This window comes from Rhea americana, unplaced genomic scaffold (genome assembly GCF_003343005.1).
Source record: "Rhea americana isolate MKP2758 unplaced genomic scaffold, rheAme1 scaffold_500, whole genome shotgun sequence".
In the NCBI taxonomy this organism is placed as follows: domain Eukaryota; kingdom Metazoa; phylum Chordata; class Aves; order Rheiformes; family Rheidae; genus Rhea; species Rhea americana.
In genome coordinates this window covers 68,549-94,145 of record NW_028186647.1, presented here as the reverse complement: position 1 = coordinate 94,145, position 25,597 = coordinate 68,549, and the positions used below count along the sequence as shown (strand labels likewise).

The 25,597-nt window shown below is 40.5% G+C and overlaps 1 protein-coding gene across 4 annotated transcripts in view; it reads right to left on the bottom strand.

Moving 5' to 3' along the window:
- FNDC1 (fibronectin type III domain containing 1) overlaps positions 1 to 25,597 on the bottom strand; it is a 50,381-nt gene that overhangs the window by 9,760 nt on the left and 15,024 nt on the right. The window contains exons 8-14 of one of the 4 annotated variants that reach the window (XM_085317729.1): positions 23,684 to 23,799; positions 21,995 to 22,106; positions 18,565 to 18,948; positions 13,458 to 13,526; positions 11,960 to 12,121; positions 10,294 to 10,524; positions 8,720 to 8,828 (exon numbers count right to left, since the gene is read on the bottom strand). In XM_085317729.1, coding sequence (XP_085173855.1) covers positions 8,720 to 8,828; positions 10,294 to 10,524; positions 11,960 to 12,121; positions 13,458 to 13,526; positions 18,565 to 18,948; positions 21,995 to 22,106; positions 23,684 to 23,799 — 1,183 coding nt within the window. Of the gene's footprint in view, positions 1 to 8,719; positions 8,829 to 10,293; positions 10,525 to 11,959; positions 12,122 to 13,457; positions 13,527 to 14,893; positions 16,428 to 17,570; positions 17,692 to 18,564; positions 18,949 to 21,994; positions 22,107 to 23,683; positions 23,800 to 25,597 lie in introns of those variants that run through there. The other 3 variants (XM_085317731.1, XM_085317732.1, XM_085317733.1) reach the window with 3 other exon arrangements.

The following is a 25,597-nucleotide window of genomic DNA, read 5'->3' as shown; positions in this document are numbered from 1 at the left end:
CTTATCCAAAAGCAGATGTCTCCAAAAGTGCAGCACCTGTGAACGCTGTGCATGACCCACGTAGTGCTTGCTTCCAGAGAACGCTACTGAGCGCTTGGATCACCTTCTCTGGTGATTTCTCTTCCAAGTCACAGGTCTGATACTCCTTAGCTTGGGAAACCAAGCAAGGTTGCAGGTCATGGCTAAATCTAGACAGAAAAGGGCTTAGCTTATAAGGAATATTGACGTTGAGTTGTAACATCCAAGRGCAGCAGGGGAAGGAAGCGAAACCCATGCCAGACCTTACGGCTTTTCACCAGCCAGCTGTCCTCCATGGAAGAGCTGGTCTTTGCTCCCTGACATCCCTGCCTATCCCTTCTCTCGGGCTCCTGAAAACAGCTTGTTTTGTCTAAGCAYCAGCTAAATGTTTATGAATCTATTCACACTGATAAACTGGAAGAGACCTGTAGGAACTGCCCTGTTTTTTTATTAAAAACAATGCCTTTTTTTACGTAAGACGAACTGCTTTGCTGCAAAATGAAACCAATTCCTATGGAAGCACTGAAAAGACATGAAAATAACATCCACTTCTTCAGCAGAAGGATGACAGTCACATAAACACAGTTTTGCTGTGAAACAGGTGGGTTATCACCAGGGAACATGCCAAAGCACCTTCCTGCTCACTCCCTCAGCATCACAGGCTGGTGCACTAGGTGAGTTCAGCACAGGAGCTGCAGGGACTAGAATATTCTGAGCCCCACCAGTGGCATAAGCATCAACTCTCACTGGTACCAGACCCGAAGCACACGCATGATCAGAGTCTCTGCAAGGACCCACTCCCGTCACCACATAATGATGACGGTCCCCTGTATCCCTGCTGCATCCCATGGTTGACATCAGAAACCTATGTGTTTTGCACTACACTTCTCTTTTCTACAGACAGTTTTGCTTGTAATTAATGACTGTATGATGATTGCAAAGGACTCACAGCTTTCTTTTAAAAGAAATGCACAGYGGCAGAAAGAAACCACATTAAAGAGTGGAATTAAGCAATATGGTGTTTTCTACTCATTCCYAGCACAATCCTTTTGCTGGCAGGAATATTTGCAAGAGGTTAGACTGTTGGTCTTGACTTCCTGACTCTTCCTGCCTCTGAGTCTTTAGGGTAGCTGGAGCAAAGAGTCTCCTGTGTGCTTCTGCAATTCTGGCCACTAGCAGCACTTCACAGAGCAGAGTACAGCTATCAACAGATTAATTTGCTGAGGGCCCTTGCTCTCAAAGGACTCAGTGGTGCTGACACGCTCCATCCACACCTTCCTCACCTGGTCACACCTTTTCCACCTGGCCCTGGGCAGGCATCTACATAAGGCTGAACCCAGGAACACAACTGCTACTCCTCAAGCTGGCTCCTGAAACAGCCACAGTGCAGCATAAAGCCATGCTAACTTAGCCCAGCATTTGGTTTAACTAGAGCAAAGTGCAGGAGAAAAAGTTTTGCAGCCTAGATTTTTGTAATAATTCAACGCATAATGAAGACATCCATATAGATGCCTGATTTTTTTGCTGCTTCCAAAGAGGTAAGTACTGATAATTAGAGAGCATCTTTGCAACACAATGACATCTTCTGTGTGAAACTTCCAATGCACTTTATAGGCTTGTATTAATTTTATCTTCAAAACATGAGATACAGAAGTATCACAGTCCACATTTAATACAGGAGAAAGCAACTGAAGAGGGCTAGTCTCATACTCAAAATTTATCTATTTAAGTGTGGAAAAAACATGCAGTTGTGTATCTAATATGTAATGTAATAACTGATTACCTATGTAAACAGGGCGATTGTGCATTCAGGTGCTCTACTACATACATAAAAAGCCACCTGGGACACATGATTGTTCAGCCTGTCTGACTGACTGTTGGCCAAAAAAAAAACAGCGATGAAATTATGAGTATATTTTTCTTCTCTACATAAGGAAGACTAGTTCCTAAGCTTTTTTTATACAGAAGAAGCCTTCAGTAGTGCCAGAAAGAGAGCTGGGTCTCATGACTTGCTGATTTGTGATTTAACCGCTATGACTGCTGTACTAAAAATGTCAATAAAATATTGAAGTCAGGCTGTATTTCTTCTTCAGAYATGACAAATAAAAAACTAAACTGGCAAACCCTACCCAGATCCAGGCATCTGACAGTTTAATTAGTCAAAATCTTTGTTTATTTRCTTTATAGCTGCTGAATATGCCAGGAAATAGCAAATCAATTGCTTAGCTGTTCTTCATGAYTCAATAAAGAAATACATGAAAGAATAAAATTTGTAATGTAGTAACTGATCGTGTTTTGATAATACTTTGCTTAACCAGAACTGCAATGAATTTTCATKAATAGGCATAAAAAATCACAATCACAGCAAATGCTATACCACTCACTGTTTACTCTTAATATAGATGAGAAGAAAAGCTTTTCTTCCTAAAAATAAACCTCCTTTGAGATGCTATATACCACTTCTACTGACATGTCAAGAAAGGTCATAATAAACTGTAACATAAAATGAGTAAGTACTATTTTTATTCATATAACTAATCATATAACCATACCTGTCACTTAAAGCAAAATGAAAGATTTTATGACCTAATTCAAAGCATCTGCCTTCTGTTAGAAATAAATAGTTGGCACTCACAGCTACAAAGTGAGATAATCACTCAGCATACTAATTACAGAAGCAGCTGTTTTCAAAAAGTGTGTTAGCCACAAATAATTTTTCCAGCCGATCAAAATGCATGCATGAAGACTTTCCCATACTTTCTCCAACAGCATGTCGAGGTGGCTGGACCTCAGCCAGCTGAGGTGTGAAAGATGCACAACGGCACAGAGGCAGTACCCTCATGTGTGAATGCACCTTGCTGACAGCAAGCAAGCTGAAGCACAGCAACACGCTAAGGCTGCTGTATGTACAGCTTCTGGCACGTAGCTTGTCACCAGCTAGCGTAGAGTGCAGGTAGTACAAATCTGTGATTGCACACTGCCTCTGTGCTGACACTAACACATTTATGTCTGTGCATCATTATGCAAAGCAGAGAGCCCTCTGATCTGGAAAACTAATCCTTTTAAAATTTTCTTCGGTGTTCATTTTAAGCCAGGTCCATTGCCTAATCTAATTCATCGCAGAATCACCCAATCTTCTAGTCATGCCCCCTTGCTTGCCCCACTGCCCAGAGGGGCAGAGCTGCTGGCTGATTTGCAAATAGACCCACATGCTCCTCTCACCACAACCTGCTCCAAACAGGAGCCACCAATTTGAGATCCTGCTCCCTGTCTGGTGGCAGCAGGGACAATCAGGGAGGTGTCTAAAAGGCTAAGGGCTGTATCATGCCTCCTCCACTGGGGCATAGGTTTCCCCTGCCCCAGAAACGGGAGAGGACAAGTCAACCTGACAGCCCAGCACAGATGCACTTGCCCAGCAATGAGTTCAATGGACGGAAGGGGACAGAAGCTGTGAGTGGCAAGCAAGATGGCCCAGCATGCACCTTCCTCACAAGYACGTGGAGAGCATAGCAGGGGCTGAAATCCTTCCAGGTGCAACTCTACAATCCCACAAGAAGAGAATACACATAAATCAGCTGCCTGCAGGCTGACAGGCTAATGCAAAGTATCCCTCTCCATCAAAGATGAGCTAGCACTACATACATCATAAGCCTTTAAAAATATATATAACAATGGGCATCAGAGCAGTGCTGGAAGAGGAGTTTCCTACACAGCTGTTGTAAGGCAGGTGTGGGCTATACAGCTCTACTGCCTACACAGGAGATGAGGCCTCATTCCCAAGTTTACATCTTATCTGTTTTGTGCTGTTCTGGTGATACAAAGCAACTAGTTGTGGCTTATGTTGCTTGTTGGACATAATGCTGCTTTGCTTTAATGGAGATATAGAAAGGAAACACAAATTTTCAATGCATCTGGGCCCTAGAGCCAGGAGATCAAGCCTCTGTAATCATGAGCTCTGAGTGGATGTTCGAGAACCTCCTGTGAAAGGATATGAACAAGACTGGTATTACTAGCAGGCAGTCTGGGATCAAAACAGCCCTGAAGGGAACAAAAATTAAGTGCAAAAGAAAGTCATGAGTCATGAAGACATGGTGGTAAAACAAAGACTACCTAAAATCACGAGACTACCTAATCACTCCCATGAGGCACTGCCACAGCCTTCCAGCAGAAAGGCAGGAAAAAGCCTAATCACTTTCGAAGGGGAGTTTGAAATGTTTATGAAAACAATTACAATGCTTGTAATTGCAGGAGATTGGATTTAGTTGTTGAGAGGCTTTCCAGCCCTTTACGTTGCTCTTCTGTGATGACTGAGAATTAAGTTTGTGGAAGAGACATTATTAAGTCTGCTATTTAAAGGTTTAGTAAGCTTTATGGAATTCACRTATTCCAACGAAGCAGCTCCTGTGCCCACTGAAGCTGACCAGAGTTTTGCTAATGGAAAAGCTTCCACTACTCAGATGGAGGCTAAACCAGGCCTGAAAAGAAATCTTATCTCATATTTAGACTTCTGTTTTATTCTGTAAAACCTAATCATTAGATAGATGAAAGCTCAAGGTGGGCAGAATTTTGAACYGTAATTTTGTCTAATGCTTTCCCCAAAGTGTCTTCTAGGATATGGTGACAGCTCCAAATCTCCTAGAGCTATTTTCTGCCAAGATGTTAACCCTTTTCTCATATGGTGTGCAAACCACAGTTTGTACCACCAATAACCCTTCATATAGAATAGCCAGAATCAACATCATCTGTGTACAGTAAATCTGACTTAATCAGAGATTTCTCACAAAATACATTCATGATGCAAACACATAGTTTTTATAYTAATTTCAGACTCCAGGTCATATTTTCTTAATTAGTCATGAGATTTTTTACCAGAGGCTAAGGAGTTATTTTTAAGATGAAAAATATGCAATCAATTCAATCTGTGGCTATGGAGAATGAAATGAGATGATTGGCTGATAAACTCACAATTTTCCTATTGGAAAGAACCCTCCTATTCCACTATGGACCCCACAGGAAGCCTTTATTTCCCCCACTGAGTGCATAATAGAGGCCAATGGATTACACTGTTCTTTAGAAAGATGCTAGGGAAATAATACACTTTAATCGTGTTTGAATTTCCCTACTTTGAAACAGAGCCTTAAAATTCAGCAGGGGAATCATGAATTTCATGGATATGCCTTTTGCTGTTCCTATAAAAATCCATTCAAATTCAGCCAAAGTTTGAACTTCTGAAACTTGGAGTTCCCATATATCTCAGTAGAAGTATGATAGGTTGGCAGCTCAGTTCCCCACTGATTCCCCCTGCACAGTGCATGGCTGGGACAGCAGCTGCAGGATTCCAGTGGCACCTTCACTCCAATTGCTTTTTCTGGTGACCTGAAGCCCTTGAGATGCTGGCCACAAGAAAGTAGGAGCTATAGGAGGCATTCAGCACTGTCCTTAGTGGTCAAAGGAGAAGGACACTTGACTGGAAGACTATGAAGGGGTGAGGAGCTGGGTCTGGAAGGCGGAAATGGCAGAGATATAAGTGATGGAAGAGCCCAGGCAGGGGGCATTGGGGTATATGGAAGATGCCTCCCTTGCTTGAGCAAGGGGCAAAGTGAGTGGGGGGGGGGATCAGAGTCTAGGAGACCTCAGACCTCTTCTGTCTTGTTATAGCAGGTGAGACATAGAGATAAACTGTAGCTCGTAATTCTTCACTTTTAGAAAAATGGCATTTTTTTAACAACAGCGCTAGCAGATCCAGAACATCTGATTGCAACTCCCTGCTATGCAAGTAATTACTTTAATGCACTAGGCACAGCTCTTAAGGACTTGTGTTAAGAGGTCTAGAGTGTTCATCTTCACTACAGTTGCCTTTTTGTATCTCTTGGATACATTGGCAAAAGCCACAAGTGTGTGATGAACAGCACTGTAGACAGAATGGAAGAGAATAAGATGGCACAAAGCTTATCCTTGTAACGTCTTATTTCTAGTCCTTTAATTCTTTGGATGCATTATGTACRTTTATGCTACCTCTACATGAATTGTTCACTTGCTAATTTAATGGATACTCAATCCTGAAGGTGCGCTGTGCTGGATATTTCCCTTGTACACCTGCCTAAGGAATTGCTGAAAACTGCTGCCATGCTGGTTCTCCTGAAGAGAAGTGATGTTGCCAGAACTCACTGGCTGGAGGAAAATCTCCAAGAAGGAAAAAARGGAGCAGCACTCCCTTGTTAAAATGCACTGTGATGCCTGGATGTTTCAGAGCCACTGAAAGCAGCTGCAGGGGCAAGGCAGGTGCACCTGTGCCCCTTGAGCAAGACCTGTCTGTTGTACTCCTCTCTCCTCCAGGGCCCTGCTCCTGATAGCCGACAGTTCAAACTACAAATGTGCCACATGAGGACACATACAGGAGTGACTAGCTCCAGCCTTGCTTATACTATGGGCTAAAACTCAATACAAAAATCTGTCTGATGTGATCTGTAGGTCTGTTCCTGTTGTATGTGAACTACAGTCACGCATCCTATACCCTTTACAAGGAGAGTCTCTGTTCAGTACCATAACTGGGTGTTCAGTACCATAACTTACGGTTTTATCTGCACAGTAAAACTCAGATGGGACTGAAGCATTCACCAACAGGTGACCATCATGTTACCTGTCCCAGACACATCACAACAGCCAAGAAGACTGCTTGACTCTGGCTTTAGCATAAACTCRTATCATTAAGATGGAAGGGACCTCTGGCTATCTGTAGTCAGCAGGGCTGACTTTGAGCTTAGATTGCTCATGGCATGGTCCAGTCAAGCTGTGAGTATCTCTAAGGGTGGAGAGTGGCCAGCCTCTCTGGAAAACCTATTCTAGTGCTGAGCTACTTTCTTTTGTGCCCAAACCAAGGACTGAGCAATCAAAAGGACACCAGTATGTGCTGCTGCTGTATCTTCATTTACAGTTCAGATAGACTATTATTACTTGAACTGAAGGAACCACTTTCAGCACCTTCCCACAACAGCCAACAAGGACATGACAAATCTTTTTTCATCACACCTTGCAGCCATTTCCTGGTCAGCAGTATACTATCGGTGATGAGGAAACTTGCATCCTAGCGCTGTCTCTGGGAGCAGTCGGTCATCTACAGTTAYTTCAAAACAGACAATAATTGGGTATAATCACTTCAAAAAGCACTATAATGTGATCAGAAAAAATGTGCAATGTCATATTTGAGACCCAAATACTGCATTGAACAAACTCTTCATAAGCTTTGGTTAATTTATTAAGATTTTAGCTTAAGAGCAGGCTCAAATAGCTCTTCTCCATTTTCTAGGTTGAAGGTTATGATTTTAGCAATTCACCATATTTTTTAACTATATGAGAATTTATATAGCAGTTTAAACAAGTAAGACCTGAATTCTTAAACAACTGCTTTTAATCCACAGAATATTCCCCTTATCTATAAACTGTTTGAAAAAGAAAAGATCATTTTAGTGAGACCATTTCTCTCTCTTCTGCATAGCCTTGGAGCCTGCATGCCTGCTCTAGGAATCCTAGAATCATAGAATCYGTCACGTTGGRAGGGACCTCTGGAGATCATCTAGTCCAACCTTCCTGCTCAGCAGGGTCACTTAGAGCATGTTAGACAGGGTTGCATCCAGGCGGGCCTTGACTGTCTCCAGAGAAGGAGACTCCACAACCTCTCTGGGCAACCTGTGCCAGTGCTCTGTCACTCTCACAGATGGATGCTCTGATTTGCACCTTGTCATCAGATGCAGCATGCTAGTCCCACTGTACTCCCATGTTACCAAATGCATCAGCAACACCTGCTTCCAGTCTGTAACAGATGATAGTCACCAGCACATGAAGAGGAATCACTTAGTCCAAGACAGCACCAAGAGTGCTCTAGACTCAAAATTCAAGAGAAAAATACGAAGAGACACCAAGTAGCTGCCAAAAAAAGTGATTTTAAAGTATCCCCTTTGTGCCCATTCATTTTTCACCCAATCACCATGAATTATTCCAATACTRCACAACACATGTATGCCTGTTTTGCCATTTCCATGAGATTTTTGCAAGATAAAATTCTAAAGCCCCAGCCAAGCTGAGTTTGAGCAACTGCCACTGCCTTATTACATACCTCCAAGCCTCCTCCTGCAGGAGGGTTAATGTGAGCAGAGACTGAAAATAAATCATAGAGTAGGACCTCTTCCCATCACCCTTAGGTGATTAAATCCCAGCTACGCAAATATGTGGGAATGGCCACATTACATCAAACCAAAAGTCTCCTCTTCACTATCTTGTCTTCAGCAGTGGTTACTGGCATGTGATCAGGAAGAGAACGACAACATGCAAACATAGAGTTATACCTCTTGAGTGTCTTAGCCTTGCCTCCAGCAGTCCGTGGACTTCCCTTAGTAACCTCTATCCTTACAAGAAAACATGTCACAAAATACTTTAAGATTTTTTCTATTACTGTTATGTGTTTTTATATACAAAAATATATGTACATGTCACAGAGTCATCTACTCCAGAGATAATGTGGTACACATATCACATAATTGAAGTATCCATGTTGTTTATAAACCAAGATTTGCTGTCAAACAGAATTAGTAAGATCTAGATCAGATTGAGACATTTATACTAAGGCCAAGAAAAATAATCAGTAATTAGCAAAACCTGTTTTACTTTCCTAACAGAACTGAAAACCAATGGATCAAAAGCTCACCGTGTATTTGGCTTCAGGTTCTCAATYGGCAAATGAGTAGTCCCTGCAGTCCTAGTTGACCATTTATTCTTCAAGAAGTCATCATAAGACGCACTGTAAACCAGATAGCCTGTAAATGAGGAAGACAGGTAGTTTTAGGGATTCCACATGTAAATTTATGATAGACTAAATCTTAGGTGTTGTAGATTTTATGGGTTAAAATGAGTGAAAGCATCTTTGAATTTGAAAGTGATCAGATGCCTAACATTTCTGGGGGAAAAAAAAAAAAAAAAAAAAAAAAGCAGGCTAAAAGAGTTACCCGTTCTAAACCAGTAAGTAATATAGCATATAACAAGTGACTTCCCTCAGTGTCACCCTTGAGTCCATAGATACTGCTCAACACCTCTTTGCAATTACCAGTGCACAGTTAAAAAATACTACTTCTGCCTTTCATTTTAAAATTGCTGCTGCTATGCTGCCTTCTCATCACCATCAGTTAAATTAAGTTATCTCAAACACTATTTATGTTATGTTGCATCTGCATTACAGTATTTTCTCTCTGGTTCCAGACTAGCACACTTAGTATCTTCTGCTACAAAATGTACGCTGAGATGGGTTTCTTTGGGTTTGGGTTTACCTGGGGCTCTCAAAAGGTCTAAGGATGATAAAGGAGATTGAATTTAACACATTTGATTAACTGTCCCAAATTTCACTTGTCAGACTGATATCTGAACAAAATTTCAGTAAAACAATGTAAGCACAGCTTGGGCCATGGATTCCGTTTGAGTTCAACTCTGATACACTTTGTTATATGAAAAAATGCTTAAATTTCCCTCTTCACTTTCTTACAAGCTCCACACTATTTCTTTGTGTATAGGACCAGTTTAGTTCTGATCTGCATCACTGATACTGCTACTAGGGCATGCAGTTTTGGCAAACCACAAGAGACACTGCTTTACCCTGTTCCCACACAGCCCTTTCCTTCACTCCCACCCTTCCTGGTTAGCATTCAGGAAGGAGCAAACACAGGCTTCAGGGATTCGGAAAAAAGCCTAGCCAGAAATACATCTGCAGGCAGATTACGTTCCTTCAGCAACACTCACAGCTGACATCTGGGGGCATTTATCAGCCCCAGMCAAATAGTCACATTAGCTCAGAGTGACCTGAACCCACATACAAAAGCTGCTCAATAGACATATTCAGAAGGTTGCCTTCGGTGGTGCTAAGGGGCAGAAGTGCTCAGTCAAGCTAAGTGTTATCATGTGTATCAGCAGGAAGTGGTGACTTCAGAATTGTGGTTCAAAAGCCCTTCCAAAATGCAGCCCTTTGAAATATCTAGACCAGCATGAGCTGATCTTACTGGMCCTGGTCTAGCCCTGACAGATGACAGRAAGACCTTTCTTGTTCCTCAGAAAMTAGCTTACATCTCCTGAGAGAACTATAATGGAGAGACAACTTCTATGAGAAGTTAACTCAATTTAAGGCAAAGATCTTAATTCGACAAAACTTTCCTTTCTCCCATCCCCCAAACCCGCTCAGGGAAACAGCCCCACATCTCCAGGTGCTGGGGCTACCAGCTGCTACTTCTGCAATACCTGTTACCATGTCTCCTTGAACAGGTTTGGCCCAGTCCACAATGACAAARGAATGGCAACCTTCTACTGCCACAACGGTGATGTTGTGTGGGGCCTTCAGGGGACGCAGCTCTTTTTCTTTAAGGTCATTAGGAATGATTTCATCGAGGCTTTCCACTTGGAAGTGCTCTAGAGCCTCTGTCAAGGAGCAGGGAGCTGCTGGGTCTTTATTTAGATAGGTCACATAAGGAGCTGGAAGAGATGAGGAAAGGTGGCATTAGTTAGCAGTTTGTAGATATCAGCAGGGAAGTACACTGAAAATTTCCTGAAAAGAAGAGAATGAAGTTTTGTGATGCTTTTAAAAATTCCTCCTCCTCCAGCCTGTTCAAACTACTGCATGAATACAAATCACTTACTTTATCCTTAACAATAAAAAATAGACTTTCATTTCCTGAACTTCCAGTGTGCACATCTACAATTTCAGTGAAGATTTTGCTTTTCATTTTCTGATGCTGTTTAGAAACTTTTTGGAGTGTTCCTATAATTTCACATATGTATAGCACCAGGGAAACCATCAAGTGACAAACAGTACGACTCTCTCTACTCTGAGCAATACATAGGGACCACCACAGCTTGGGGAGATACCATTTGATTAGTTGCACATGGTTGCTCTAAAGCGGCAAATTCCAGTCAAGATTTGACAGGCAAAACACTACATAGGTTATAYGTACAATGAAGAAAGCCTGAGATGTAATGGTTGGAGGCCATACGGCCACAGAGCTAGTACACTGAAAAGAAGTTAAAGAGTCAAAAGTTGCCCCTCAAACCATTGAACTTACRCCCAAAACCCCAGCTGGCCCAGCAGCTGACCTGACCCTCAGTTCAAGTGGCAGAAGTATATAATGGGCTGCCAGGRGGCTACCAATCTAGGATGAAGACTGAAATGCAGTCTCCTACCACCTTGAATCCATCCAGTCTGGCCCTGAGTTGCTCCTCTGATACAGAAGCACAGCAGCTCTGAAGTGAGTAGCGTTCCTTCTAGGGGGGGAACCTAGGGGTTCCTTCTAGAATTACAAAGCAAAGCTGTAAATAGTAAAGTGAAATTTATATCTATCAGTTTTACTTTTTGGAATGTTCACATCCAAAATTTCACTCATTCCTTGACTTTCCCATATGTCCTGCATGAAGCACACCAAGTTCTTCTTTGATCTATATGCTCATGCAAGGTGAGTGAAATCACTGCAGTTGCCTGAAGCAGCAGAAAAGCATTAGGTTCTTCAGAGGAAGATTCACATTTATATGAAGATTTGCACTGACTGAACTACTGGTGTGAATTTAAACTGATGTAGTTCAGCTGAACTGAGCACCAGAGTAGATACTTGTTTCCTTAACTGACTTAAGCTAAACCAAACACAACACAAAACACAAAGCAGAACACTTTTAAACTGAACAAGTACAAGGGAACTGCATTGCTTCAGAACACTGGTGAGAGTTCACATGCAGACATGTAAGTGTCAAAGCCATGAACAAAGTCCTGCTGTTTGGGTTTCCCAGGAGGCAGTCCTTACAAGGACTACAGGCTGTTTTGTGGACAAATTTGTGCAGCAGCCTCAGCTTAAAGACTGACTTTGCTAGAACATGAAGTATTTGCAGCACAAGTAATAAGCTACATAAAGTATATCCTTACCAGTAAACCGTTTCTTCCCAGCAATATCGTATTCTGACACAGGACTGGTACCAACAACACTAGTCTCTGGATAGACAATTTCAGATTCTGTTGTTGTAGAAGTAGTGGTAGTAGTGACAGTGGTGGTGGTTGGTGGCAAAGTGCTCTCAAAAAACTCATAATCTTCAGGGGAAACATAAAATGAAAATGTTAGCTTGCTTCATGTTGTTTTGGCTTAACTATAAGAATGGAAATGTTTGCACTACAAGCCAYAGTCCCACAAGAATACCCCGCTCATCTACAACACCTCAGTCTTACAAGGGTTTCTAACAAACTGATGGAAAGCAAGAACAAAGTCTTTGCCTTGCAATATTGATGTCATTGCTGATTTAAACCTTCCTCACACAGGTTAAGAGAGCCAACAYAAACACATTCATATAGCAATATTCTGAACTCGCTCCTACTACTACCTCCCATAGCAACCCTCAAAGGAAGACAGTACAGTAATTGAATCCCTCGCCACAGCCCTCAGATGCTGAAGGAGGAAAACTAAAGGAGTGAAAAAAAATCACTTTTTAAGTAACCTTTGTGTTATTCTTCTGTAATCCTAGAGTTGGCTCATACTACTCTTGAACCTTTCTACAAACTAGAGGTATCCAGTCTTGTACTTGCCATTAGTGGCCCCATTATGCCGATTAGGGAATGGCATTTGTGAACCTCCAGGCCATATTCTCTCAGTTTATACCAACTGAGTAGTGAGAAAGAAAAGCCTACTGCAGTGCTAGGCCTTCTGCTACACAGCTGGGAGAACTTCAGTCTAAGGGCTCTAATACAGACCACACCAGCAAACAGATGAAGATACACTGACACAGTGAAATACCTAGTTACATAAATCCAACAGTTTCTCCCAGTAAGCAATCCTATATTGGAACTGGTATTCAGTCYCATTATATATAATGTTCTTTGAAATGCTACTGTGATAAAAGACCGAAAAACACAGAATGTAGGGCAAAGAAGCATTTGGCATCGCTGTCCTGTCCTCATATAGGCTGTGGGGCTCTAATCATTGCCTGGAGTATTTTCTGCTTGAACATCTCTGTTTTCTGTAGGTGAAAACTACTACTATCTAGCAAAAGCCCTGTGTGCTAAAGATATTCCACTCAGATGGAGATGTATTAATTGTGCAGATTTTAGTCCATCTTCTCCTTTCTACCCCCACATTTTAAGTTCGGCCTAAGTATCAAGCCAGGAGCATTAAAAAAATCACAAAAGTAATTTCTGCAGTATCTTTATCTCAATGCCCTCACTCTCCTTTCAGATTACCAGAGTAATGTAAAGAGACCTTCATGTCAAGAAACAGTTGTCTTAGGAACCCCTCTTTTCATGTAACACGACTCGAAAGCTATTCCAGCTCACCACTGCCTCTTAAACTCTTATTCAGCAACTGGCTTTCTATTGCCCAATTTCAAAAAAAAAAAAAAAATCCCTCTTGTAAGAGACCTTTACAGTCAAACAGTACCATCATCATATATCACATATGCCTCCGGAGTTGCTGTCACATCTGAATCCAGTCCTGAGAATGTATCTTCTGAAGAAGAAAGAAAAAATATTTTAAGAATTCAACAGTATTATCCCCACCTTCCTAACAAATTACTTCTTGAATAAAGTTTAAAATAAAAATTTTTAGCCACTTAATTYGTAAAGAAAGAAGACGACTGCCAAGTTTCCAGACAGCACAGTGACATTCCACTCTGCATATTCAGAACAGATGAGTAGCTAACTGCAACTAACCAGCAGTTTTGCTGRGGGAAAATGGGTTCAGACCTCAAAATCTAGTGTAATGCACCTTCTGGGAACTCTGGTCTGGGTYACAGGGCTCTTGGAGCAAAGGCAGCACTGTCAGCATCCACATAACACTTAGGTCGGGATTTCATAATGTTTTGTAAGTCTTGAGAGCAGCATACATGAGGAACTTATAYGCACAAAATAGACCAAGTAATTCAAATAAACTGAAAACCTCTATTCAAATATTTTCTACAAGGGAATAATAAATAAATAAATAAATAAAACAACCCACAAAGCCATGTGAGTTACTGGCTGTGTCTATGCCTGCAAGTACCCAAAAGGAACAGATTTGTGAAATAAAGTAGAGGTTTTATTTTTTACTAGCTCTGATCTGATCCAATGGACTGAATGTCCATTACAGGTTGGGGCACATACACATGATCTTGAAGTACATCTTCTGCTTTAGTTTTATCCAGAGTGAATCCAATTTGTGCACACGGAGAACACTCTACAATGCAAACAAATGCATAGCAAGCAGGCATGATCGTGAGGTGCACATCAGAAGCACACTCCTGATCCACACCAAAAACTAATACAAATGCACCCACAGACTACCCAGATGCCTCTTCCTATGTATCATCTCACTGTCGCTGTGGGTCATGCATCCAGCACCTGATATACCTGCTTTCATGTGGTAAATTCAGGAGGCTTTCCTGAACAGTCTGAGAAGTGTATTTTTCTCTTTGTTATTCAAGGAAGCCAAAGAGCACAGAAAGCTCAGACTAGCCTCAAAAAGCAATGCAAAGAACACAGAAGTGTTTTGCTGGAACCCACTGTAGGTGAGATCAGAAGTCTTCACTTAAATGTCAGGGCTGGGGAGAGGCCAGTGTGCAAAAAAAAAGTAAGATTGACCTTAAGATACTTTACAAAAAATGACAATTTTCCTGTAGCTCTTCATGTGAAAGAAAGTAATATTACTTGCATTAAGGCAGTACTATAAACGTTACAAAATTTCAACTGACAATTYCAAATAAATCACAAACATAATCTGAACCATACCTTTGCATTTTGTATTTTTTTATTTTTATTTAGAACAATTAATGTACAAAGATTGATTTTTTTCCTAATACAATAAGTTTCTTTTAAAAACAGCTTGAATATCAGAGCAATGATTTAACTGCCAAAATAAGCCTTGAAAGCAGAGGAAATTAGTTGATTCAGTCAGACTTTCATATAACAAAATCTGACGTTTTCCCATTACAGATTTCTGCAGGCACTCTCCAGGAAATCATTCTAGGCAGGAAATCCACTTGACTTCTGTGAGGCTAGTGAGTAACCCAGTAGACCCTTTTTTGAATCCAGTAGATCTTCTCACCATAGTTGGCCAGCACGAATCAATGTCTGCGTGTATGCACTTCTGTCGATTAGGTCCAATTTCTTACAGAGGTTCAGATGTGCAAGAAGTCTGGAGACTTCCATGGGCAGATTTCAGCTCACTCACACCGATTATCTTATAAACCTTTTATCTACATACAGTCCAGCATAAGTAATTTCTTTTGTCTATATTTGTGCTTGGTCATCATCTTCTCTTTCTYTTTCTCTTCCTTTACATTAGCAGTGGAATGATGATGATGGTGTACTTCCAAAAAAAGCTCTGTCATTATAATTTTCTCCATTTGTATCTGTTGTGTTTTCTAGCTTGCTTCAGGTATTCTTCCAACAGTTCTCCAGTTAGCACTGCTTGTACTGAATATAACTAAGTCTTGGCAAGATTGATTGCCATGGTCTCTGGACACCTGAAAGAATAGCGGACTACCTACTTATCACTTTATTTTATTACGTGAGTAAAAAGAGATTAGGAATCCACCACTTTTCCWTGTGAATTCATTAAAAAGTTTAGTTGGTTTCACTGGCAAATCAAACTTGTGTTGCCAAACTCCTTCCTGAATGTTAAAGACTGCTGAATCTAGTGAAATGCTGGCAATAAATTCTGCTGGGATGAGCAAGTATTCTGCCAGAGAGTTAACAAATACGCCAAAGCTTAAGTAGAACATGTGGTGGCGTTTTTGGCAACTGCAGCTTCCAGCTGTTTGGGAGTCAAGCACTTAGTGACAAAATATCAAGCTCTGGCAGATGCAATATTTCCCTAAAAGAACTGGAGTATTTTCTAGGTTCACACTGAGAGGAAAGATGTAAAAATATTTTTTGGAAATAGTCAAGGGAGAACTGCATGAAATGCTTTGGTAGTTCAAGTAGCAGCTGTTTATGTCTCTTGAAATGGATATATCAAACAACACAGCAATTGYTAAATACCATAAAGGTGATTTCTTTTCAAGCATGTTCCTCTGTGGAACAGGCAGGCTATTCTGCTGCATTTCTGAAATGTTGGGGCAGATGACCACAATGCAAGTAAGGAGAAGAGGAAAGAAAAACTCCCTCTTCAGAGAGGTAACTCTTCACATAAAYTCTAACAACTGCCAGGTAGAAATTAATGTTGTTCAAGTTATATAGCACATCAGTAGTGGAGATGTAGAAATCAAACACCATCTTATCCTTTCAGTCTTCTACTTTGATGRATTTGCAAAGATGATGTTGAGGTGCTGGGCAGTTTAAGAGGTAAAATCGTTCTTACGAAACAGGTAGCCTGCATAAAAACTAATTTTCATTCATGCCTCTTATAAAGTTCAAAGCTTCAGCAAGGCCACTGGCAGAAAGGAAAGAAAACAAGCAGAATATTTTTAAATATTCATTAAATCACAGCAAAAATCCCAACCCACACCTCTGCTAAAAATGGTACTAAGCTCGGTAAAGGTTTTGTATTGTTCAGCTTCTGGAAACCTATGCTCAGATTCAGCCCAGACACGTATCATGAACTGTACCAGAGAAGTAAACACCTCTTCTTGTTGAATAAGGAGCTACTCAGCAGTCAAAGGGGAAATTTAGTAGGCAAAGGATACAATCTCTACAGGTTTTGCATCCTATTTACAAAAAACAAAAAAAAAAAGAAAAAAGAAAAGAAAAAAAGCTAGCATGCACATTCTGAGAGCAGGCAGCTCTTCTGCAGTCATTCTTTGTTAAAATGGACAGGCCTTTCCTCACTGAGGTAACAGCACAGGATTTCACATTTTTTTGTTGCATTAGACTGAAGCAATGGGTTCAGGGTAGGATGGGGCGCAGTGTATACTAGCAACATAGGCAAAGATTTCAAACAAGTTTTCTGAGTGCAACTCATCTTTGAGTGAGAAATATGCAAGGAAAGGCAGTAAAAACAGTAGAAAGATAGTAAGAAGGAAAAAGAAATGCTCACCAGATAGAAAGTCAATTCCTTTACAAGTAAGCCAAGCTAAACCAAGGCCATGCTAAAAGGAGCAAATGCTACACAAGAAAATGGTCTAAAAAGAGTTAGAAGTAGATACAATAGGAATTCCTGAGGTTGATCAGTCTCAAGATTGAGTCTGGCTGCATTACTTAAAAACAGTATGGTCACTGAAAAGTTAAGCTGGACATATCCAATGAAATACTGCATAAAACATCTCTACTGTATGAGGCTACGTATGAGGCCATTCTTTGTATGGCACATACATTTTAGGACCATTTAATAAGAGGAAAACCAAAAAATATCACAGAAATATTTAATGACTGTGTAATTTATGTATAAATATTTATACGTGTACACCTTCCCATGTATATGTACTTATGCATACCTACGTATGTGTGTATATAAACATACACACTTTTATACAAACAAACTGTTAAAAACATGACATGAAGCTAATTGTTAGATAAATATTCACACTATAAATCATTGTAATTCCATCAGTACAAGTCAGTAACATCTCTGACATACTTCTTACCCAGTGTATCCGGTAACACAATTTTCAGTCTTCTGCTTGAGATCCTTTTCAAAGGCACCATCCTTAGGCTCACCATCAGTTCCTGGAGCCACGTATTTCCATGTCTTCTGCACTCTTTAAATTGATAATTCAGCTTCCCAGGTCAAGATTATATGACCTCTTGTAAATCTACTTTGGCTTCTGAGATGCAGATGTGGGAAAGGTTAGGAGGGATTAATTACCCATTAAAATCAGCCACTGCAGTCAGCAGATACCTGACTGCACAACCTCCTGTTTAGGTTATGGCCATACCTGTCCCTGCTCGTATTCCCCATTTCCAGACTGAGTTGGGGGCTATCTATAAAGAGAAGGGATAGAAACTACAGAGGCACTCCCTGACATAGTTTTTCAAAATAAACAGCTAAAYGGTTTGCAATGCAACGTGCAGGTGATGAAAGGGTAAAAAAAAMTGGTAGAAAGAGGCTCAACACCCACTGACTCCAGTGGATGTATACTTGTTTATTTTGGATTTCAGTTTAACACCATGTCCTAAGCTTGTGTAACTGCAATAGGGAAAAAATGACATTCACTGACAAAGTCATATATTTTCTGATGAGAAAGGAATTAATGTACAGCTCTCTGCCCTTTATGTGCTGCCAGGGTTGTCTTTCCTCAGCTTTATCGGTGCTGTGCTACATTCCTACTTGACAATCCCTATCTCCAAGAGCTGGCAAGAAAACAAGAATTTCGTTTTCAAAAGCTTGTCCCTTCGTATGTGGGATATCAACRTATTTTCATGAAAAACTTGAGCTTGAGGGCAAGCTGACATTTTCCAATGTAAAACCATTTCCCCCCAACCCTTATACAGCCACTCTAATATCAGTTTCTAGGTTATCACATGGGCCAAAATCTATTTTCAAAGGTAGATTCTTTCCTTCCTTATATTTTTGAAATCATACTGTACAAACAGTACAAGAAAAAATTTAAACAGCACAAAAAGGAAGTTACCTTCTGCATTACACTCTGGCAGGCCATCAAACCCCAACATCAAGYTGCCCTCGTCATCATACTGTGCATAGGTGCCTGGAGGACAGGTTGGGGGTGGTTTCTCTGTGGGCGGTTCAGTTGTGGTTGGTTCAGGAGTGGTAGTTGTAGTAGTAGTAGTTGTTGTTGTAGTTGTGGTAGTTGTTGGGGGTATTGTAGTAGTAGTAGTAGTAGTAGTAGTAGTAGTAGAGGGAGTGGTTGTTTTCTTAATCATTTCAAGACCAATCAGAGGTTTCCCTCCAAGGCTTATTATTGGTTTATCTTGCGCACTTGCTACAGGTTTACTAAATCTGCCATGACCAAACAAAGGTAATCCATCGGGACTCACCATTGGGGCACCCTTTTCATCTAGGAGAGAAGAATGAAACCAAGAAAAATCTCATTATKAATCCATTTCAGGCTTACAGCATGGTATTAAACAACAGTAGATTCCACAGGGGCACTGAGAGTGTGGTCACAGCCTCCTGTAACTAAGCTGATAGAGAAGGGGGTTATTATCTAGGAACGACCCACAYCTAGGGAAGCTGAAAAAAGGTTCAGAAGAACCTCAGACAAACCACAAAAATGTTCACTTTCATCARCAGTTTGGTAAACATTTTTTTGCAAAGATTGTGGTGAGATTTTGCTTCAGAGTCACAATGTGCAGCCTGCATTTAATCTAAGTTAATCTCTTAACTGCTGATGAAAGGTATGATGAATCAATTTTTTGTTCTCTAATGTTAAACACGTGCAAATAGAAACGGAGAAGCAGGTAAGATTCTGTCATTGCAAAGAAAAGTATGAGCCAAGTTCTGGATATTGCAAGTATTTACGGTAACCAGTTTAATTGCACGCACTGAATTTGCATTCAAGAGACCTATTTAGATGGACTGATACGTAATCAGCAGTGCTTTCATAGATCACATGGAGGGTTTTTTTTTTTTTAATTATTTGTGGTCAATTTCAGAAATAAAATTGCATATTTATGGGYGATACAGTGCTGTTGATAGGTAATAATTATCTCTAGATATAGAAAGATATACACAATGTAAACTCTTACTTTAGCTCCATCCTGCAGTTCACTCTCACACTGAAACAACTAAAATGGACATTGGTGAGTCCTGCTGACTAGACTCTGTCTAGTCAGATAGGTCCCACACACGTGTTGACTGCCCTCCAGTAACCTGAGGTACAGCAACCCAAACAGCTTGCACGGCACTTCAGCATGCTTGGAGAATTCAACAGCCCAAAGGACTAGCCCCAGGCAAGAAATATCCCTTTCATAAACATAAGACAAGCACTGCAGGATGCTTTCTCCAGACTCAGAGTATTTCAAGACACAAGGATCTCAGCAACTTTACATCAGCAAGAGGTAAATATTTTGCTACGCACTCTCCTGCTCTCCACAGGAGTCCCACTCTCCATTTTGATTACAATTTCTAGCTACACCTCCTGATTACATGCCCTATGACCAGCAAGAAAATATTTGAATAAAAAGTGAAAAGAGTCGCTAGTGCAAAGACTTTGATCTGGCATTATTATAATCCTAAAGCAAATTCATAGCCAATATACCATCCTCCAGTTCAGGTCTTCTCCTTCCCCTGCACCTTTGTTTTCTAAAAACAAGACACCTTCTGTCAAAATCTGCAGTGTGAGCTATCTGAACAGCAGAGGAAGGCAAATCCTACAGAATGCAGACTACTCATCATGATTCTGAGTAGCTTGCTTAATTTATATTCAGCTACATTGTTGAGATCTGCTCAGAAGTGCAACCAAATTAACTGGGAAATATTTTCATCACTACTACTTGCTTTTATGAACATGTCAAAAATGTTTTTTCTGCAGGGATGCAYGGACATCCAGCAAAAGGCCTATGTCCTCATTAAGAATTGTGAATATCACCTGAGTATTCCTATTTGAAAAAGGATATTCTCAGGGAAACAATGGCCTGGATTGTTCACCCCTCCCATGTTGGCTGAAAACAACTAGTGTCTCAAGAATAATCACTCTTTGCAACCATCAGAGAGAGAATGATGAAGATCTAAAGATACAGTCAGAGCAAGCCCTARGATTACATCTGTTTTGCCCCCTCTTTCTAAGACCAAATCTACTGTGGTACTGTAAAAGTACCAATAAATTCTTTATTTACTGAGAACAAGTCCTTTTTTCTATTGAAAAAATAATAAAATTGATCATTGAAAKGGCAGTGATGCTTTTCAGGAATTGCTACTTCTGAGTAAGAATGGTGTGATTTTTAAAAAATGATGATCAAAGAATGACGAGTTGAAGTCATTAAAAATAATTATATCCCTCTGAAGAAGTTTGTTTTCAAAGACTAACACCAGAGCCAAGAAAGGAATTAACTGTGGGGACTGAGTTGTGGAACTCTTTGCCATGATTAAGTTGAAGTCAGGAACAGGAATTTAATAAGAGGCACCAAATTTTATATGGTTACTGAGAATATTGTAATTTGGAAATAACTGATTGCCACAGCACCATTGAAAGGGACATTGGTCAGAAAAAAATCCAAATAAYGGAGATCAAGATTAGATTTAAAGAAAAAACAGAGTACACTACAAGTAGCTAGYGCAGAGGTGTTAAATATTCCTAGAGTCTCTCATGCTAGGAGACAGCCCATCAGCCAGCTGGGCTTTCAGAGCAGGCCTGCTACGGCACAAGCTCCTAGCTCTACTTTTCGATTTGGTGAGAGGAGGGGGCATACTTAAAAATCCACACATTGGCAGAGGCCTGGGCTCGTTCTTCCCCCAGCAAACCTACAGYAACAGAAGGCTCTTAGGAAACTGCCAGGCAAAGGGAGGTTGTAGCATGCAGCAGATACAGCAAACAATCCTTGAAATATTTTTGCACCTCCTGGAACAGGTCAGTTCAAAGGCCCAGCCCCAAGTGACTCCTTTCAGCCTTGCCCTTTGCTCCTGCAGGAGCACAAGTCCAGCTTGTGCTGAGTGGCTGCAGCGCAGCTCCTGCCATCATGACTGCCAATACAGCCCGTTCTATCTGGTAGACTAGCTGCACTTTGACATTCAAAMGTCTTGGAGAAACGTGTAGACACTGGGGCTGAACCATGGCAATGAGTGCTGTGCAGTTAAACCAGGAGGTGGTACGTAACCTTTTAAACGTGCAGCACAGGTACAATCTGTCCTTCCACCTCTAATGGTCGCTGGCATGCGCTACCTGGCATGCACCCCATATGYCTGCCTAGCATCTCCCAGAGAGAACTATGGGAAACATGCAGAGTGGTCCCACACCACGTGGCGTAAGGATGGCTGTGCAGTCTCCCCTTTTATGGACTGGTACTGGGCTYTCTCCACCTATTCCCACTGCTCATCAGGATCTGTTACCATGMACACAAAAACTGTTGATTCTTTTTYTTTCTAAGAAGGAAGACATTACTTACCAACAATTGTACGTCCATCCCCTCCTAATTTCACTCGTAGAGGGTTGCCTTGGGAATCTTGGAGGTATTTTCCTTCAACATTTAACACTAGCCCTCGGTCAAGATCTACAATCTAAAAGCAATAGATGAATTCACATTTAGATAGCCTGAGAGAATATGAAATGAAATTTCAAAGCAACAGAGATCTTGGGGAAATGCAGATTTTAAATGTAATGTTCAGGAATAGCTACAACACCTACAGAGCGACTTTTAAACTTGAGTCACTAGTTGGTTTATCAATCTCTGAAAAATCACTGCTTAAAAAGGCAAATCACAGGAACTGGGCTCCAGAGTTGCACAAAAACTGTATTTATATTACCTACTATAGGACTCATTAGCAAAGGAACAATTCTRTCTTCTTGGGCTACACAACTCCAGAGTTGGATTCCTGTAATACTGGCTGCTGATTCCTTTGGAAAATGGAATTTAAGAGTAAGTCTACCAAATAGAAAAAATAAAGATTAAACTGGCCCATTTAGATTAAAATAGCAGTGARAATAAAGTAACTAAGATTTTAATTGGGGTAGGAGACTGATGAAAAGCCTCTGTCTCATAAATCAAATCTATCTGAGAGCTTGGATTGAATTCAAGGGGGTAACTGCAGTTAAAATCCTCACATCCTTACAGGMTGTTTGTCTTGCTTGAAGCAATGTCCTGCTCTCTGACCTCCACTACCTTGGAAGGGAGAAAGCACCTACACCCCATAAGGACCCTTTCAGCCTTCTTTCTGGAGTCTATTTAAATGACCCTGGACATGCCTTTCAAAACTCCTCTCTTGAATATGCTATCCTTGATACATCTTTTAATGTTTCTCTACTGCAAACTAGTAAATTAAAGTGGCCACAAAATGTCTTTACACCCCCTCATTTATTTGTATCATGTAGTGTTTTACCATGTGAGCAGTTCCGTTGATTTCAGTGAGGCTGGTCACAGTCTCATTCTATCCAATGTTTGGACAAATGTGTCAGAAACACCAATTTCTTCCCTGCTTTGGTTGGTTATAAACTGATTGGAAAGGATTTTAAAAGACAAGATCTGGGTATTTAGACACCTAGTGGGGTTTTCTCATTAATGATACCTGAACTCTTCTGAAAGTATCACTAGAAACATATCTGTATGAACTATGAAATATTTAAGATATCACTTTGAGGCCTGTCAACCTAGGGAAGTTATTTTGAAATACGACAAGAGRTGCATTTAAAGCATAAAGACACTTGTGGAGCAACTTTATATTTCTGCACTCGTGTTCGTGAGTTTCTCCCTGGAGTGTCAGTCTGGAATAAGCGTTGCCAAATACGCATTCCACGATAACTATCCCAGTCAGTTTCCACTCATACTGCATGGTAGACATGTCCTGAGCAACTTGGGAGCACAAGTACCGTTGACTTTGAGGAAAAACGCTTCACTAAATCTATGGGACTAACATTATAGTTGAAAATTCAAGCCATTATGCTTTAAATCATTTAAAATGTCCGAAGAACAAAATGCTATATTTGTCACTAGATTTAAATGGAACAACAGTGGAAACTAAGTGTAACCTCATTTTACACCTTCTTTGACTGAGGAACACTATTGTTTATTATCGTAAAAAAAAAGGTAAGTAAAACAAAAGGCCAAAGCATCTTGTATTTGCAGAGAAGGTCACCCTACCCACTTTGTTCCTTGAGGGCCATTGATTATTCTCTGTCCACTTGGTTTTCCATTATTACCAGGTAGTATTTTTCCATTTCCATTTTTCGTTGTAAGATTTGGCCTGCCATTATAACCTGAAATAGAGAAGAAAACACACTATTCTGAAGAAAGCTGCACATATTACAAATCATACTTGAAAACACAAAGAAATGCTGTACCTCATATGAATGTATTGTTAAATACAAGGCCGGTAGAGGTATTTTACCTGTATAGGTTATAAAATGATGGCCATTAGTGGTTCTTAACTTTGTGTAACACTTGCAGATATTCAGGGTTTTGTCATTATGAAGTTTCTCACAATCCATATTCAATATTCAAACATTAAGCCCAAAATACAATGTCATTGCTGAATCTGACTACACATAAAAGGTTATATTCACCAGTATGCTTGAATTGCCATTTACTGCTGCAAAGACAGAAACATGRCCTCACTGGTTCTACTCAGCTTGTCCATAGGACTACTTTATGTCACCAATATGGTGCTAAGCAGCCATAGTGAATTTGGCTTGGAAAGTTTTAGCATCAGAAAACTGAGATTTAAATTTGAAATCAAAATCATTAAAATAATGAACACATTTAAATGGCTCCCAACATCATAACAACCAGGCGCCTTTTTCTGTAACATCCAATATGTAGGAAGCTCATATGCTGGAAAGCAGATATGCAAAACTGTCTGCCCAAATCAGCTGTTCTGAAAACACCAGCACAAAGCGATCACCTGCTAAGAAACCAGACRCACTGGGATTGCTGTTTTCTCACCTCATGTCACATTAAAATAAAGATCAAGCTCAATCTTGGGTGAATTTCTGATGATAGAAGACAGTTTTCCAGTCTGGATTTCAGGATTTTCAGCTTTAGCTTAGTGATTAGTTCAGACTTTTCAAAAAGCTTATGAACTGGTTTAGACAACCCACAGCAAATACAGGTTTGCCACCACAGCAGTTGACAGGAGGTTTGCTTCAGACCCAAGAAACACAGGCCAAATCCTTTGTTTCTACAAACATTTAAGCAGCAGAAAGGGAAAATTTTGATTGGAAGAGTCAAATCAGCCTGACTCTTCTCTTAGACTCTACTCTCCAGCACAGTAAATTGGGAGAAGCACCAATACTGCGAATCTTCTTACTGATGTGGAATAAGTGAGAGCAGAAAAAGCCTGCATAGCACTCAACAAATCARGCATTTCACTTCTGCTTAAAGCAACTGTTATGACACTCTCGTATCTATGCAACTAACACAACAGTCCRAAATGATTTATTCTAAAGATGTTTACACTTTATCTGGTATCTTCAATTTCTCTAAACAGGGAAGCATTTCTAGGTAGCATTTCTAACATTAGTATGTTTGTGATCTTTGTAATTTGTGGAGTGGAATGAGGAAAAAAAGTTATTAAACAGAAGAGCTTTTTTATCCTATCCTTATACAAATCCATAGTGATGAACTGAAAGGAGAAGGGATAGGAATTACCTCCATAAGGGTTTTTTTTTCCCTCTAAAAGGAAAGGCTATTTCTCTAGCTGATAAACAAGACCTACCTCACATAGCTACATAGAAATACATTCAGCTCAGAGCTAGAAAAGCAGCGGCACTGAGCTGCAGGCTCTCACACTCAGAAAGGTCAGTAACTGTCACATTCTAGTTCACAGATTCACCTCCAGCAAATATACATGAAATGAATATATATGAAATAGAACAGTCCTTGGCTATTAACTTTCCAATCCCATGGGTAATGGCATCATTTCCAAAAATGAAGGGCAAGATTTTTAGAAGGATGAAGAACCTCAGCCTTCAGGGAGGAGATACTACCTACATCATTTCCATGCCATGGGTCAACTCTTGAGTCCTCAGACTTCTGAGGACTTTGCCATGTCTGAAA